The sequence below is a fragment of the Bacillus rossius genome, chromosome 18 (assembly GCF_032445375.1).
Source record: "Bacillus rossius redtenbacheri isolate Brsri chromosome 18, Brsri_v3, whole genome shotgun sequence".
In the NCBI taxonomy this organism is placed as follows: Eukaryota; Metazoa; Arthropoda; class Insecta; order Phasmatodea; family Bacillidae; genus Bacillus; species Bacillus rossius.
Window position 1 is genome coordinate 12,414,381 of NC_086345.1, and position 19,077 is coordinate 12,433,457.

The following is a 19,077-nucleotide window of genomic DNA, read 5'->3' on the forward strand; positions in this document are numbered from 1 at the left end:
TCGTTTCCCTTTATTTACATTCGCACAAAAAAAAATTCCCCTGGGGTGAAATTTTCTCTTATACTCCTCGCTGTTTGCTTGGCTTGGTGAGATATTTAATACCAGGGACGACAACCTGCTAAAACGTTTGTCCTTCATTGTTCACCCTCCTCTAACCCCCTCTTCACTTAACAAAAGCACTCGAATGTCAATATTAAACCCATGATCCTCCCATTGTGCTCTCGCATTTGACTCCTCTCTGTCTCCCTGTCCTTCCACGAACACTGTTGGAAAAAAAAAAAAGAATCCGAGGAATTTACGGAAAGAACCTACAACATTTTACCAGCGAATCTTTGGTAAGTTATGACGAACGCTTCAACGGAATTTTCCATTTTTTTTATCAAAGAGTTTGTGGTTAGTAATCGAATAATATTTTTTTTTTTACAAACGAACGGAATGAATTCTTTTCCGTTTTTTTAAAAGGGGAGGGATGCAAACATAAATACGCTTTAATTAAAAAAAAAAAATACATTCATCAAATAATTTTTTCCATTAAATGCACCTTTCTTGACGAGACATTATATTTTTAAGAGATCTGAAGGATTTACACATTAAAATATTTCTACAAAGTTTGGAAACTAGGCGTTTAAAGTTAACAAATATACGTTTTTAAAAGATCCATTGTGTTTAAGTAACCAGTTCTACAAGGAAAAAAACTACATATTATTGGATAAAAATTTCTTATGATAGTACGTATTAACGTAAACCTCTCAGGTGCCATTGGAATGAGAATTTCTGGGTAAAAGCGGTAATCGTTATATTTTTCCCGAAATACAGAAATGTTAGGAAAATAATATTGGTTGTTTGTAAAGTAGGTTTACGCACGATTGTTTAACGTGACGTCATAACAAAACTTTGATGACATAATTGCATACTTTATGAATAAAATTGAATCACTTTATTTTAGTAATAAAATAATAAATACTCGAAATTATACTAGTAATCAGATTTTTTAAATGCAAGAATAATTAACCTTTATTGCCGAAATTGTTTTTGTAATAAGTAATGAAAACCCCATTAACTTTTCACTTCACTTTATAAACAGTCGAGTGGAAGAGAGATAGTTGCGGTGCAAGCGTACAATGAGCGTAACGGAACACAGCGTAACGGAACAATGTGTGTAACGGGACACAGCGTAACGGAACAATGTGCATAACGGGACACATTTTCGTGCGTGCAGCCGGCGTTCATCGATTTATTAGTCGTTGTCACGTCAACAAATAACGGATTAAAAATAGTTTTTTTTTTTTTTTCAACCATTTGGACTGCGAAAAATTGCCGCAAAAATAATTTAGTGTTTTCTGGGGCAACGTGGTCGATTGGCAACTTAGTTTTACTCCCACCAATAGGCTCTTAGAGATCAATCAGGGCGAGAACACGTGACGAGGTGTTGCCGTGAACCAGTTGGTTTTCTCCGGGTGCTCCCGTTTTCCGGGCCAATGAATTCCATCAATGCTCCTTTCTCATATCATCGCCCATCGTTGATTTTCAATGATCTAGATATCGAAGAGGCGTTCAACGCCTAGCAAAAGTTTAAGACCACAACTTATTTAATATAATATTACCTAGTTTTCGATTGTATTTAGTTATCATTTCATGAATATTTTGTTAACAGTGGAGACCATGATAAATATATCTAAAGAAAAGAAAAGAAACTAAATTCGATACGAAATTTAGATTTCAAGATAAAATAGTAAATTTAAGTTGCTTATTATAAAATACCTACCTTTTCAATTACCAAACATTTTGAAAAAAATAAACCATATGGTTGATTTCAGTATCCATTTTTTTCTCAGTATTGTGATACTTGAAAAATGATTTTTTTAAATGCAAAAAACAAATTGTAAACAAAATTTTAATGTTCTTATTTTTTAAAAATAATTTTACAAGTATCACAATGCTGAAAAAAAATCGATACTGAAATCAATCATATGGTTTAATTTTTTCAAAATATTTGGTAATTAAAAAGGTATGATTTTATATAGAGCATATACATTTTAAAAAGTATCTTGAAATCTAAATGTATTAATTTTTTTTAAATTAAGATTACTCTGTTCACAAAATATTCAATAAATGATAACTAAAAAAAAATTACCAACTAATTAATTTGATCAGAAATAAGTTTCTATCTCAAGCTTTTGCTAGGCACTGTAGTGTCCAATAATTATTATTTTGCTTCTAATGTTTCCTATACTTGCATATGATTTTAAATGAATTCGTCATATCATATTTAACTAAGTATAAAAGTTTTTTTTCTACGTAACAAATCATTATTATAGTTTTGTGAATTTAAAAGCAATGTTTATATTAGTCAGAGCAAGCACTAAAACCATGAAATCATGTAGCATACAGATATGGATATAAATAAAAAATTGTTTTCTTACAAAACCCTACAAATATCAGGTTTCTATAGTTTATAAATAAGGCGGAGTTCAGCAGAAAAAGGCTCTTATGAATTATTATGTCTTAATGTTAAGAAATTATTAATAATAATGTCTAAAAAACACGAAATGCAAGACGCGAAATAATTTATGATACAGACCTTTAATAGAGAAAATAGACGGTTTAATGCCGTTATTAATTTCCAATATTTAATGTTTTTTTTTAATTAGGCTTCTTAAAGATTAGTTTATAATGAAATAAAAACGTCCTATGTTGTGTGTGATCTGCTGCTATACATAATTAACATGTGAGGTCATTGGGTTTAAAAATTTAACTCATAATTGAGTATAACAATGATTGAAATAATATTGTCAAAAGATGCAATGTTATGGCATTTAAAATTTTTTTTAAGAGGGTGCCTCCCATTACAGGTCAAGTAGCCTATTATATTTACAATAGTTACATATAAACTTGTAGACTTTGCAATTGTTTAACTTTCACGAAATGAAACATTATATACAGCGCATACTTTTTGCATAATTAGCTGCCAAAGTTACATTTTTAACGTTTTTGGGTTGTACAGATAAGGGGAGATTAATTTAATGCAGAACTGAAACTTTTTAGGTTCAACTGGCTACTTCAAGAAATGGTTTGAAATTATTTCAGATAATATTAATTAATTTTACCTGGCATTTCAAAATTCTTAAAATCTGTTACTATTTTGACAGCCAAGAAACATGAAATGAGTTTTTGTAATATAAATGCAAACCAGATCATGAGGTAGCCAGTGGCATTGCAGTTAAACCTAAAAAGTTTCAGTTCTGAAATAAATTAAATTCTCCTTATTTGTACAACCCAAAAACGTCAATAATGTAATTTTGGCAGCTAATTATGCAAAAAGTATATGCTATATATATTTTTCATTTCGTGATTGTTAAACAATTGAAAAGGTCTACAAGTTTATCTGTAATTACTGTAAATATAAAATTTTGACCTGAAATGGGAGGCACCCCCTTAATGTGTAGTCTGTGCCTTAAACGTAAAAATTACATTAAACGATAAAAAAAAAAAATTCGTGACCCGTCTCTCGTCTCTGAAATCCTAATGCATCAAATTTTTAGAAGAAAAACAAAGGAACTATTCTTGTATTTCTTTGTGGTTTTATTGGCAGCGTACTTCCCACTTCTTTCTTCACCCAAGTTCCGTCTTCTCCTCTTACCATAGGAGAAAATCCCAGTAGAGAAAAAAGGAAACTCAAGAATTGTGCCAGACGAGATAGGAAATCCGAGTGCCACGACATAACACCAGCTTATCGGAGTTTGTAGAGGAAGTGTTGGTGGGGTCTGAAAGGAAGAAGAGAGAGAGAAAGAGAGAAAGAGAGAGAGAGAGAATGGGCTCTTCTACCTCTGTCCGATACCAGAGTCGAGGAGCGTCTTGGGCGAAGACCAGTAGCGTAGCCAGGATTTGTGAATTGGGGGGGTTAAGAAGCATGGTCCCCCCCTATTAAAGCGGATTTTAAGGTGTAAAATAGTGCTATTTGAGCAGTTTTCGGTACTTGACTTTAAATATTGTAATGGTAAAAAATATTATTCATTTTTTAATAAAAAATTGTTTGAGTGATGAAGTAAGAAATTAATAAAAGATATTTTATTCAATCCAAGTGCCTGGTCCACGTCCCACTCAAAATCATTAATCATGCTCGAAGATCGACAATACAAAAAAAAAAGATATAAAAATGGTTGGGTTTCGGCAGAACTGGCCTATTCCTGGAAACAATTAGCTTTAGCTTGAAGAGTTACCCAGTCACCACCTGCTTATAATTACCGCGCTGGTTAAATACAGTAGGTGTAAGATGTTTGAAAGCTTGGGACTCGTCACGGCGTCATAACCTTATAGCTTCTGCTCGCGACAGGGGTAGGGGAAGAGAAGGAGAATCGGTAGGGCTCGCTTACTCTTCCCCTCCAGTGCAGTGGCCGGTGATAGCAGTAAGACACCCAGGCTTTTAGCTAACCTGCTTTCGGATAAGAAAAAAAAATAATGGCTAAGGGGGTGGGGGTTAGAACCCCTAAACACCCCCCCCCCTGACTACGCCCCTGGCGAAGATAATGTGAAATGTTTAGATATTATTTACCAAGGCTAGCTTCAGATGTATCCCGACAAAAGTGTGACCTGCGTAGCTTTCCCGCACCTTAAAAAATGTTGAGGATGTGCCGAATTCCGTGCCAGCTTGTGCCCCCTTTGAATCGTCTTCAGTAACAGAATGCTAAATAATGTTTGGGATAGTTACCAAGAACACGAGTAGTAGGCCTATATGTTGGCCGGTTCGAGCCCTGGAGTGGAAGAGTGGAGGCGGCATCGGAGTCCGCCATCTTGGATTATGATATCGCGGTGGCCAACTTGGATAAACTTTACCTTGAACTTTGACCTTCAAAATTTGCAAAATTTGCCCAAAATCCGCCAAAAAAATCCAGTTTTTAAATACCAACAAAAATTTAAAAAAAATATATAACATTTTCAAGAGAAAAAACTCAGAAAAATTTCCAATATTTTGAATTCGAAAAACCTTAAAAAGACCTTTGCCTGAGAAAAAGCAAAATGTTCACAAAGTGGCTTAAATTCCCCACGGACAGGCCGCCATTGGCCGCAGAAGTGTACCATGGCCGCCATTTTGAATTATTACTTAAACGTTGCAATTTTCCAGAATTAACTGGAAACTTTTATGAGAATAATAAAACCCAAATTAAGTGTAATTACTTAATATTCAATTGTTTAAAAAAAATATGCTTGAATGAAAGTAAAAATTAACTTATAAAATCCTGCTCCCATTTTCGTAAAAATTATTCAGTATTATCTCGATAAAAAACGTATTTCATGTATGCGAAAAATGACAATAGACATGTGTTGTACAAAGTTACATTGAGTTTCTTGGCAACTGGTTTCCAAAGGAATCTTTTGTAAAAGTACAGAATATTATTTGTTTCTCGCTGTTGGTTCAACGGCTGTAGATTCTCGCAGGCGCTGGTGAATTATAGGAGCCGGGTTGGAATCTCGGCGGAGTGAGGGGATCTTTCTCTTTCGGGAAAACATATTTCCCCCGGACCAGCACCGTGTTCTGCTGTCCCTTCACCTGCACTACACGAGGCAGGGGTGAAACACCGCGGGATCACCTCGCCTAGTCCACCCCAGTACCAGGTCTCGCCTCTGTACTGACAACGAATCCTCTTAAGGGACCCGCCTACCTGGGCACACATACGGTGCGCAGAGCTTCAGGAAAAACAACGTGATTACAAAACTACTCAAGATATCCGAGTGGGGCCTGTTTACGAATAGCATTTAAGAGTTCGCTGAGGGTCGAAAAGTACTTTTAATTTCGGATAAAGTTTTTAAACTGTATTTTTAGAAGCGTTAAAATGCCTAAAACGCGTGTTTTCAGAGTAATTTTCAGGCATAAAACAATCAGTACAGATTCTTGAAAGCACTTGAGGGGCTTGCATAACACCTTTGTCTTCATTTCTCCACCATATAATGTTACGGTCACCGCTCAAATTTCACAGTTATCCTGTGACGACGAGACGAATGCGCGCCAGTTCAGAGACTTGCGCTTAGAGGCTATACCGCGCTGGAAGCACCAGCGAGCGTCGCGCTTATCATCCCGCCTCACTAACACACATACACCCCTGACGAGGCGGGCCCCTTTAATCAGTGGTTCCCAAACTTTTTCAGCTGGCGACCCACCTTTCCTTAAAGGAATACCTCCACGGTCTAACGGTCCATGGTGGAGTAAAAAAAAACTTATTTGTATCGTATCCCTTCCTTAAGTATGTATAATTTACCATCAAATATTACACATATATATGCTTTTTTTAAAGATACCGATTGATTATCGATAAACAATTTATGTTCTGATTTGAAAATGGTTGACGAAATACAAGCACTTTGTAGCAAAACTGTTATTTATTCAACAATATATATGTGTGTGTTTGCACACAATTCTATTTGTTTCGATTTTTCTTATCTTTCCTGATGGTTTATTCGATGGTTTCTGATAGTTTTAGGATAGAGTCGCGACCCACCTGTAAAACCCTTCCACGACCCACTAGTGGGTGGCGACCCACCGGTTGGAAACCGCTGCTCCAACTCACTAGCATATCTTCTTAGCCTTTCGTGGCCAGATTCACCAACGGATTCTTGGCGCGGGGAGTTATCTAATGGCGCCAGGAAGCCGATTCAGGAAGTTACTCAGCAGAATACACTTGAAACTTATCTACTAACAAGTAAAACAAATTACCTAAACCTTAATTTTTGAAGTGAAACTTCTTTGCTGAGAAGGCTACGATTTTCGAGCGTTACGAAAACTCCGATCGCTTGAGGGGAGTGGTGGATGGAACTGGTAGAGGAGGAGATGACGTGGCCGTTGAACCAACAGCAAGAAACAAATCTTTATATATATATTTCTTGTGTGCGTGTGTATGTCACTGAACTCCTCCTAGACGGCTGGACCGATTTTGATGAAATTTTTTGTGTGAGTTCACGGGGATTTGAGAATGGTTTAGATTCACAATTTGATATTTTATCTCGATTCTGAGTTAAGAAAAAACTAAAAAAACACGCTTTAAAAGCAAAAAAAAAAACCAAGCATTGTTGATAATTAGCCTGCATGGCAACGGGCTTTTGCATTGTTGTTGCCTTCTGCGTAAACATGGGAAAGGTTTTTGGTAACGGCAGTGGCGTGCCCAAGAGGAGGGGTATGTATAATGAGAAGATACAAAATGTCCAGCGTAGAAATACTTACCTCCATATGTACATTTGGGCAGGACAATGTCTGTCGGGTCCGCTAGAAAGATATATAGAGATATATATGTAGAAAGATATATAGAGATAGAGATATAAATAGAAAGATAGAGAGAGTTATAGAGATATACATAGAGATATAGAGAATTAGAGAGATAAAGAGAGATGCTTAGTATACGTTTAAAAAATTGATTGAGGCATTGCAACGCATGCCGGGCATTATCTAGTATTCCGTATTTTTAAAAAAGATTCATTTGGAAACCATTTGCCAAGAAAATCAATGTAACTTTGTGCAACACATGTCTATGGTCATTTTTTTGCATAGACCTATATGAAATACGTTTTTTCGAGATAATACTGAGTAATTTTTTTTTTTACGATAATGGGACCATAATTTTATATGTTAATTTATCATTCATTCAAGCATATTTTTTTAAACAACTGAATATTTAAAAATTACACTTTCGGTTTTATCATGCATCGTGTTCGTCTCAGAATCATCATCGTCATCACAACCATCTTGAAGTGTAAACGAAATTTTTTGACGTGACAACGTCTTATAAATGGATGAACGCCGGCTGCACGCACGAAAAAGTGTCTCGTTACGCACATTGTCCCGTTACGCTCATTGTACGCTTGCGCCGCATTTATCTCTCTTCCACTCGATTGGAACAACCATCGATTTGACTTTTTCGAGGCACATTAAACTTGAAACACTCCCATTCGTTTCCTACTTTTACTTTCATCGTCCTATCTTCAAAAGAATTACCTGATTGGAAGAATTTAAATAGCAAACATGTATAAAAGTTATAGTTAAAATAATATCTTCGTTAAAGTAATAAAGATATTTGAATTAATGAGTGCAAATAAAAGTAAATTTATCAATTAAATGTAGATTTCATTTCACTCCTTCTTTGTATCCATACAAAATAGTGATAATTCAATAAAAATGTTTCAATTTTATTCATAAAAGTATGCAATCTTTTCATCAATGTTTTGTTATGACGTTGTCACGTTAAACTATCGTCCGTAAACCGACTTTACAGACAACCAAATTTTTTTAGAGCATGTTCAATCTGCAACAAAACAATATATTTTTTTCCTCTTTGCTAGTTCCCGGTTTACAACGGAACAAAGAATTTGGAAGTCTGAATCAGGGCGGTTTCTAGATATCCTATCTCTTTGCATGGAAGCACGACAAACCCTTCGTTCACTTCGGGTGGATTGTTCGTTTGAAAAGTACGCACATTCACTGCTATTCATTAAGAAAGCTGAAGGTGCGCAAAAACGTGTCATGGAGAAAAGAATTATTTTTCAGGACTGTCTGCGCACACTACGTCGCGAGTATTCACTACGCGGGGTCGTTACCACAACGCCGAAATACCATAACGCCGAATGTCAAAATTGACCACAACGCCGACAGCTAGAAAACTGCTGTGTACCACAACGCCGAAATAACAACTGAATGCATTTGTGTGCGTTTCTTAAATGTACCTTAACGCCGAAATACCACAATCAAACCTAACCTTACCTAACTTAACCTAGCGTAATATAACCTAACCTAACTCAACCTCGCCTATCCTAGCCTAACCTAACCTAACCTAACCTAGCCTAACCTAACCTAATCTAACCTAACCTAGTCTAACCTAACCTAGTATAACCTAACCTTCGTGGGAGTCTTGCAATTACATTTTTCGGCGTTAGTGTATTTCGGCGTTGTGGTAATTCGGCGTTGTGGTACACAGCAGTTTTCTAGTTGTAGGCGTTGTGGTGCGACGCGTGCAAAAGTCCGATACATTCACGACGTATACTCTGAATGCATTAATGAGCTGGCACGACAACCCCGTGGTCGGGGGAGGAACTCTAATCACCGGGACTGCGACCTAGTTTTTGAAGTAGTTTTTGCCCCACCCGCTAGATGGTAGCTTTCATAATGTATCACTAACGCAACCATATTGATTGTGAGAAGTAATGCATCAGCTATTACCAGGCTAACAAACCAGTAAAAATAAAAACACTCTTTATTTCAAGTAGCCATGTATTTTGTGGTGGGGCACACCAGAAATCCAGCATCTGTTACTAATTCATATAGAACATTAAGTGTTTCGCGTACAGTTTAAATCTCTGTCACTAACCAATTAGCCGTCGAGTAGTTAAATTTACATTTTAAACCTAATTTTTTTCCTGATTACTTTCAGAATAAGTAACATGAAATAGCCTACGTGGCTGGAGAACGTAATGATTCGCATTGTATTAACGGTAGCATCACATACTAGGCGCCGTTTAATGTATATTTTCTGTGCCAATGAACTACTTAGTTACTTACTTACTTACTTTAAATCCTAACACTCTGGATTTTTTTTTTTTTTTAACCTTCAGAGTATTTTTCTTTTTGGCTGGTAGTTACGGGCCCACCCAAAAGATAGCGTCACAGTCGCTTAAAAGTATGGTTTCAGTTTCCTTCGCGAGAGTCTCACCTCCACGTCTGTCTCCATTGTTCTATGGCCGGTGCCCCGGGTTGAAGCGAACGCGCTATCTCGCGCCCGGCCCGGCGACACGCCCTACGCTCTCATTTGGCAAATGGGGCGTGCGTGTCTCGCGGACGGTTCGTGGAGCGTGACGTGGCGACCTTTTAGGAGGGGGGGGGGGTGGGGTGTGGGGAGAAGAAGTCGTAGAACAGGCGTCGACCAGTTGTCAGCTCCGGGGCAGAACAAGCCTGGCCACAGTACCTACTGTCTGCATGTCGCGTTAGACCTCACCTCTAACGGCGCCATGCATAACACCCAGGGCCGCAACTAGAGTCTCTGGGACCCGGGGCATGAATGGATTCGTGCGCCCCCCCCCCCTTTTTTTTTGCACATACCACACCAATAAAGCGGGGGGGGGGGGGTCCGGGGGCCCTCCCACGGAAAAATGGTGCTATTTAAGCATTTTCCATACCTACATGTAACAGTTTCTGTGCTACTGTAACTTCCATGCATGAACCCACTATGTCCATAAAGTAGTCCGTATAATCACTAGACTTGTTCATTAAATATGTTGACACGTTATATTGTAAATAAGATTAGACATTCCTGGCATGCAAGTTAAAAAACGTTTTACTAGTTACCAGTTGTAGTAGGAATTACAATGCAAGCGATTTCGGCGCCCCCACAGCTTTGCGCCCGGGGCGTATGCCCCGCTTGCCCCCCCCCCCCTAGTTGCGGCCCTGATAACACCGTAGGGTTGGGGGGGGGGGACTGAATTGTATCCCCTTGTAAAGGCAGGGGCGTAGGAGCCGGAGGGGACAGGGGGGTCGTGTCCCCCTGAACGTTTTGGGTGGAGGGGACTGTTCCCCCCAACTTTCTAGACCGTGATATTTTTATTTTATAATATTATTCTGCCCAACTTTATTTGTAATTTCTTCACTCTCAAATTTTATCCTAAGGAAACAATAATAATTTTAACATCGATGTATCCTATGGTTAGATACAAAAACTGCTTAAAAAGCGCTATTTTGCACATTTAAAATCAAAATTTTCCGGTGGAAGACCCCCGGACCCCCCGTCTTAGTAAGAGGGGAATGGGTTTACATGACATCAAAATCATTATTTGTCCCCCCCAACTTTATGAACACAGCTACGCCAATATTGTGTAAAGGGTACCTTTCATACTTTTGGTGGCGGTAGTGCAGCTGGGTAGAAACTGGAAAGGTATTTTTTCCGATTTCTTAAAATGTTTCGGTTTTGATACAAATATGGACTGGAAAGGTATCCCCTCGGAAAAGTTAGGTTAGGTTAGGTTATGTTAGGTTAGGTTAGAGGGGATACCTTTCACGATTTTAAAGCAGAAAATAATATGCATTTTAAGAAATCGGAAAGGGTACCTTTTCAGTTTCTACCCAGCTACACTACCGCCACCAAAAGTATGGAAGGTACAAATGCGAAGTAGATATGTAGTAAACTACAACTGCCAATGAAAACTTTTTTTACGAGCTAATTTCAAAAAAAAAATTATCAAATGGAGCTTTATTTACGAATGGTCCCCGTGTGTATTCATTTTGTATTTAAGTCATGCGGTAATGAACCAGAATAAAACGAGTTAGACGATCTACTGCTTATTCGCCTTAGTGATGAACTATATATATTAACAAAACCTATATCAAAACCAAAAAAGATAGATTTTAACTTATATTTTGTATTTTTTCAAATTAAATTTTTGATGTTTTTCAAAACTAAATAATGTGTAAATATAGGTATTTCAGTTTCTCATAACAAAAAAAAAATATTTACCCAATTTTGCATTTAATCTCATGTATTACATGCACGTTTATGTAGTTCATATATGAAATCACGTTTATATTACATACATATTAAATAAAATATATTACATTCATGAATTGCAATTTAAATACTGAAAGGAATTTGCAGTATCCATACTAATTTCACGAATGTGATTAGTTTTACGTTCCTCGGCATCTTTTGAGAGTATTAACATAACGTTTTTTGGAATCTTGTAGAAAATACAATTTTCTACAGGATTGGTAACTATGCATTTTGCACTCAAGAACACGAAATAAAACGTTGTTTATATAAAACCAAAGATATCGTTGACAAGTTGTATTTTTTTTTTTTGCAGATTTTCACTGTTCTGTATCTGTGCACATGTTCAGAATTTTCTAACATGTTAAGCATGAAACTTTCAGTAAATTATTGAATGTGCTTTAAAAATTAATTTCTGATTAAAATGCACTGGGAGCGAGTTATTAAGGAAAAACTGAAAAAAAGCTTTAATGAGCAGTTTTTTTTTCAAGTTGGCTGAAAACGCACACGTGAGTGAAGGTCAAAACCTTGTTTTCTTTATTTCAAGAGGGCGTGTATACAGACCGTATCAAAAAATGCAACTTTACTCCATATTTTGCAATTCAAAATGATATCTTTACTGGCTACATTATTATGGAAAAGTATGCACTTACCAGCTACCTAAATTCTTACCTCCATGGAAAAGAAATGTTGTTAACGGGGTTTGGTTTACCAATGCTATAAGACCCATAATAAGGTAAAGGGTTAAGAGAAAATCTTTGCATGCAGTTAGAATAAGCCATAGAAAACAATTAAGTCTTACCTTGTGAATACTAGGCACAGTAAGGTGGCAGAAAGGATCATAAGCTGCTGAGACAACGCTGATTGGGACTTTTGCATGGCTCGGTGTAAATCGTTCTGTAAATAACAGAAAAAAAACACACACATTTACTATGAAGTCTCTAATAAATCACAGAAAATTTACTTATGAAATACAAAATATCGCAAATCAAATCGGCAGAATATATAACACAATATGAAGTTAAACATTATTAACATATAACCAGGAACATGTTTAAGGTATATTCTCAAAAACCTAATGTAGTGCCAATAAAATCCACTTCAGAATAAAAGCTTGCATAAACTTTATTCCTATTTTTTTATTTGGCCTAATGAGGGGGAAAGTTACTGAAACAATCAGGCCTTCACGTCAGTAAAATTGGATGTTTGGTGCTATATTGCTACCAAGGAATTTTTAAAACGAATAATTGCAAATGTAAAAATACTTGCAATTTTTTGCTAGAGAATTGCAAATATATAAACGTTTAAATTTAAAAACCATTTGTTAAAACGAGGAATTTTTTTACAGATTCATAGCCACATAACTGCATCACGATTAAAATATAGTTTGAGAGAGAAAACCTAATAACCGAAGACATTTGATTTTTCTTTTTAGAATAAAATAAAGAAACGTTTTTTTAAATTTTAAATATAACTTTACAATTCGACAAGAAATATTCTCTAATTGAACTATACCTACTATAGAATGGCCTCAATCGATTACAATTACTAATGCAATGCTTTGTTAATTTGTTAAATATATGATAGTAATATTTAAAATCGTTTTCATATTCTAGAAATTTGTTAAATTATATAGCTGTTATGCTTGACAATTAATTTATCTGCAACAAAGTAAAATATATTTAAACAACTTTTATTCAGATGTATAAAAAGACAAAAAAAAAAGAATAGCAATATTGCTAGAGAAAAAAATCTTGATTTATTCAGTGTATTTTATGAGATTATAATGGTTTGGCGAGTAACAAACATTTTAAAAACATTTCATCAATGGAAAAATGTTTTACTTTTTTATTGATAGCAAGTTTTCATTTATTAAAAACCAGGCTAATGCCCGTGATGCATTGCTGTGCCACTTTAATTTTTTTTTTTGTAATTTGTTTTAAGTAGTTAAACATACAAAGTATCTCTATATATCTGTGTCTATATATGTCGCTCTATAAATATCACTTCAATTATATCTCTATATAAATGTATCTATACATCTCTATTTATCTATATCTTTCTGCATATATATATACATATATTTCCATATCACTTTCTGTCTCTTTATGTATATTTTTCTATCTATATCTCAATACATTTTCCTATATATATGTATATATATACACATACATATATATACATTGCTCTTTATATATATTTATCCCTCGCTCTCTCTCTACAATTCTATATATATATATGTATTTATATATATATATATATGTATATTTCACCCTATCTGTCTCTCTCTGTACCTCTGTATAGCTCTCTCTGTATATCTCTATCTCCTTATCTTTATCTTCCTATCTTCATCTTTAAAAAACGGAAGACGAACACACAAACATTAATTCACATATACCTTTTTACCTAACTATATGTTTATCTATCTTTTTACCTGAAACAGGTACGACATAGGTATATTTAAATACGCACGTATTCGAATGCGATTTCGCGTCAAAAATACAAAATAATCGATTAAGAAAATTAAATTTAAGATTTTGAACGAACGAAAATTAAAATTTTTATTTATACTTCTATACTTTATTGTTACCTTCTCAGCAAAGAAGTTTCATTTCAACAAACAAAAAATTACATTATAACCTAATTTTGAAAGAGGCTTATAAAAATATTTTATGTTTGTCGTTACAAACTACATATTAGTTGTGGTAATGAAAGCGTCTATTTTACACTGATTAAATAAAAATAATAGCACGAACATTCAATAGCATCTTGTATAATATCTGTTCTAGTATTTTCTTTAACTTGAAAACAAAAATATGTGTGTGCGTGGAGTCTGCGCGCGACAGAATTGAAACTCCATGCTTATTATATTATTAGTTATAGGTAGAGACCGGAAAAATTCGCGGATTCATTTCGCGATATGCTAAAATGCAAATAATTATACCTTTTATGCAACTTATTCTATTGGTTCACTGTTAGTATGGAGGACTGTGGGCCAATTATAGACCCTCGGTCAAAGCAATATCGAATCACGAGTCCCCCAATTGAGACGCCTCACAAGTCAGTAGCCAATGAACAGGTGAAGTTTGCCCGAGTATGCACAGGATCGTGGAGTCTATCCTGGAGGTCATTGAATCCGCGAATTTTTCCAGTCCGTAGTTATAGGATACGTAATTCTCTTTGGTTAAAGTCACAGATAAAAAAAATGCAAGTAGGCGAGCGCTATATAAGCTATTATGCAAGTATGCAAGTATGTAAGTGTGGAAATGTGCCAGTGTGAAAGTATGCAAGCATGCACATATGCTAGTGTGTAAGTATGCAAGTGTGTAAGTATGAAAGTGTGTAAGTATGAAAGTGTGTAAGTATGAAAGTGTGTAAGTATGCAAGTGTGTAAGTATGCAAGTGTGTAAGTATGCAAGTGTGTAAGTATGCAAGTGTGTAAGTATGCAAGTGTGTAAGTATGCAAGCATGCACGTATGCAAGTGAGAAAGTATGCAAGCATGTACGTATGCAAGTGTGTAAATATGCAAGCATGCACGTATGCAAGTGTGCAAGTATGCAAGTGTGTAAGTATGCAAGTGTGCAAGTATGCAAGTGTGCCAATATGCTGCGTTTTTTTCTACCTCTTCCCTGCCGTCTCCTGTTCTGGCGGCCCCCCCCCCCCCCCCAACCCGTACCTAACTAATTCCTCTCGTGCGATCTGAATATTTTTCGCAACGCTCGAAAATTGCAGCCGCTCCTTTAGCGAGGAATTTTCGCTCGTGAAAGCTTCGCGAACAGTAGGCCTACTTACGAACATGTTCTCGAGCGAGTGCTTGGCCAGCCAGCAGTTCAGGAACACAGGGATGAACAGGTTCCTCAGAGGAGGCCACAGCAGCTGAAACAGCGCCACGCACATTATACGTGAGGTGTGCGAACCAATGAACCAGGGACGTCGGAACGTTTTCTTTTCGTTGGGGGGGGGGGGGGGGGGGCGAAAAAATGTATCACACTTACCTCAGTCTTAGAGCGGGGGGCCCGGGGGCTCTCCCCCGGAAAAATTTGGAATTTTAGATGAAAAATTGTGCTATTTAATGAGTTTCCGAACCAAAATATTAAATATACCATTCCAAGAATTTGATGACGTAGTATGTATTAAATAAGGATTAAAATATCGTGGGTAGTGGGTGACAAATAACCTAACCCATGTGATCTACCCCTTAGCTTTGGTCTTGGAATTTAATGTCAACAGATAGAATGGCTTGATACTTTGACAGTAGATGTACAATTCAAATAAAATACCATCTACGAATTTGCAATCATTTTACAGTATGATGACAATCATAAATTTGATTTTCTAATCATTGTGATCACCAATGCAACTTTTGTAACTACTGGTTGAGAAAAATGCTGCTAGGACCAAACATTTATTCTGGGAAAAGGAGAGGGTATAAATGCTACACTCGCCCCCCCCCCCCCCATGCATAACAGCACGGGGGCGACTCGCCCCTGCTGCCCCCCCCCCCCCCCTGTTCCGACGTCCCTGCAACGAACAGACAAGTCTCCAGTAGTACAGTACGCCTACAAAAGAACGTCCCAGTTACAAAATTTTGAATAGTATTAACCATAAGCGTTTTAGAGTTTCGGTTCAAGGCCACAATTGAAAGAGTGACTCAAGAAGTTTTGGATGAGCGCATGCGAGAGTACTGCTTTGCCGTCTTCTTCTCTCTTTGTAGCGTGACCTGCGCAAAATGGCGACTCCTAGACGTAAAGCGTTTTTTGGTTATGCAGTTTGCTTGGAGTGAGTCTGTAATTTCAGGCCTTCCCATTGGAATCTTTTTGTGCGAGAGTGGTTGAACGATTAAGTCCCAGACCTTATGATGGCACGTTCGCCATGTGAAATTTTTTTTGACGTGACAAATTATAATAAATCGATGAACGCCGGCTGCACGCACGAAAAAGTATCCCGTTACGCACATTGTCCCGTTACGCACATTGTCCCGTTACGCACATTGTCCCGTTACGCACATTGTCCCGTTACGCTGTGTCCCGTTACGCTCATTATACGCTTGCGCTGCATCTATCTCTCTTCCACTCGATTGGAACAAACATCGATTTGACTTTTTCGAGGCACATTAAACTTGAAACACTCCCATTCGTTTCCTACTTTTCCTATCATCGTCCTATCCTTAACAGAATAACACAGATTGGAAGAAGTTAAATAGCAAACATGTATAAATGTTATAGTTAAAATAATCTCTTCGTTAAAGTAATAAACAAAGGAATTTAAATTAATGAGTGCAAATAAAAGTAAATATATGAATTAAATTGTAGATTTAATTTAACTCCTTTTTTGTATCCATACAAAATAGTTATAATTCAATAAAAATGATTCAATTTTATTCATAAAACTATGCAATCATTTCATCAATTTTTTGTTATGACGTCACGTTAAACTATCGTTCGTAAACCAACTTTACAGACAAACCAATTTTTTTTTTACTTTGCGGCTTTATAAAAGATCGTGTCTACGTTTCGCCGCTACCTAATGATTTGCCAGAGTTGGGACACAGAATTTAATAGGCTGTTGCTTCTATAACTATGTCAAGTGAACGTGGAGGCCAGCGAAAAAGAGCTCTGTCGTCTCGACCATTACGACCAATCCAACGGTCAGGGACTTCGACGTTCAACCACTCTCGTGCAAAAAAGATTCCAATGGGGAGGGGCTCCATCCTTTTTACAAATAAAGTTTTACAGTTTAACCCTCTAGTAATTGGGGAAAGAGACATACTTTCATGCTGCAAGCGAGGAAACAACGAATTAGTATTCGCGCATGCGCTTGTCTAGAACTGTTTAAGTTTCTCTTGAATCGTAACATTGAACCAACACTCTACAGCGTTTACAGTCAATACTACTATTTTATGAACATACTGTATATTAGACCCTATTAAGGGGCCCGCCTACCTGGGCACACACACGGTGCGCAGAGCTTCAGGAAAAACAACGCGATTTCAAAACTACTCAAGATATCCGAGTGGGGCCTATTTACGAATAGCATTTAAGAGTTCGCTGAGGCCCGAAAAGTACTTTTAATTTTGGATCATGTTTTTAAACTGTATTTTTAGAAGCGTTAAAATGCCTAAAACGCGTGTTTTCAGAGTAATTTTTAGGCATAAAACAATCAGTACAGATTCTTGAAAGCACTTAAGGGGCTTGCATAACACCTTTATCTTCATTTCTCCTCCATATAATGTTACGGTCACCGCTCAAATTTCACAGTTATCCTGTGACGACGAGACGAATGCGCGCCAGTTCAGAGCCTTGCGCTTAGAGGCTATACCGCGCTGGAAGCACCAGCGAGCGTCGCGCTTATCACCCCGCCTCACTAACACACATACACCCCTGACGAGGCGGGCCCCTTAAGGAAGAAATGATGGAAACACATCCACGAATACTCAAATTTATATTTACCCCGATGAAAAATTATGTTATACTCTCTGACTTACCGTGGTAATGAACGGAATGGTGTTTACCAGCTCCAGGATAAAGTGGAATGACAGCAACGTCTGCCAGATGTTACCCTGAAACAATAACATAAAAATAAATTATATTAATATTGATTTGTTAAGCTATACCTATATATTGTTACACAGACACAGCAGAACAAATAAAAATATATTATGTAAGAATATCGCGCTTTTCCACTAGAACAAAAAATAGAATACCTTCTGAAGAGTAGAGAAACAGCGTTCGGTTTTCTGAAAATAAATTTTCTATATGACAACTCTACATTATTTATTTGTGACGAACAATAAAATCCGTAAAACAAAGGCTCTATGAAAAAAAAAAAACGAATTGATGTTGTTACACAGCAAATCTTATTAACTTATCTGTACCTGGGGCATATGAAATTATGTCACGAAAACAGTATTTTTCAAGACAGCAGTTTAAATAATTTTATATAGTATCTAACTTATAAACCAACTATTTTATACCCAAACTATGTGAAATTTTGACATATCGTAAATGCTAGTAAAGTACGCCACTGTAAAAAGTTATTCATATTTTAATTTGTCATTAGAAATGATATATAAGTAGAGCCAAGAATTTATGGTGTTGTAAAAAAGTGAAATTTGTCATTAAAATAAACGAATTTCGCCTGTATTGGCATTAAAAGTTAAAACACATGAAGGCTAATTATAAGTATATATCGAGCACAATTACTATTAACAACTGCTTCAACATTTAAGATGCTTAAATTGTGTACATGAAAGAGTTCTACATATATTGATGAATGTTGAACAAAAAGCTGCAACTGAACCATTCAATATTTCCTTAATTCACAAAAACGTTAAAAATTAAAAAAAATTAAGATCACCTAAACATATTTTTAACTGCACCGTCTTAAGGTTTTTTCAATATTGAAAACAAAAATCATTATGCAATGTTCAAATCCTAATATCTTTATAATTAAACGTTTAGGTACTTGCAATGTTTCTCTATAGGCCTTTAGCCATATTTGTATAATATCAGCTTTAGACTGTTATTATTCACTTTTAAATACGACATTTCGAAACTAATACAT

The 19,077-nt window shown here is 36.3% G+C and overlaps 1 protein-coding gene across 1 annotated transcript in view; it reads right to left on the minus strand.

Moving 5' to 3' along the window:
• Positions 1-19,077, minus strand: part of LOC134541375 (potassium channel subfamily T member 2) — a 284,414-nt gene that overhangs the window by 137,421 nt on the left and 127,916 nt on the right. Inside the window, 3 exon segments of the mRNA XM_063384799.1 lie at positions 12,316-12,410; positions 15,307-15,390; positions 17,999-18,073. Of these exon segments, the coding sequence (XP_063240869.1) occupies positions 12,316-12,410; positions 15,307-15,390; positions 17,999-18,073 (254 nt within the window).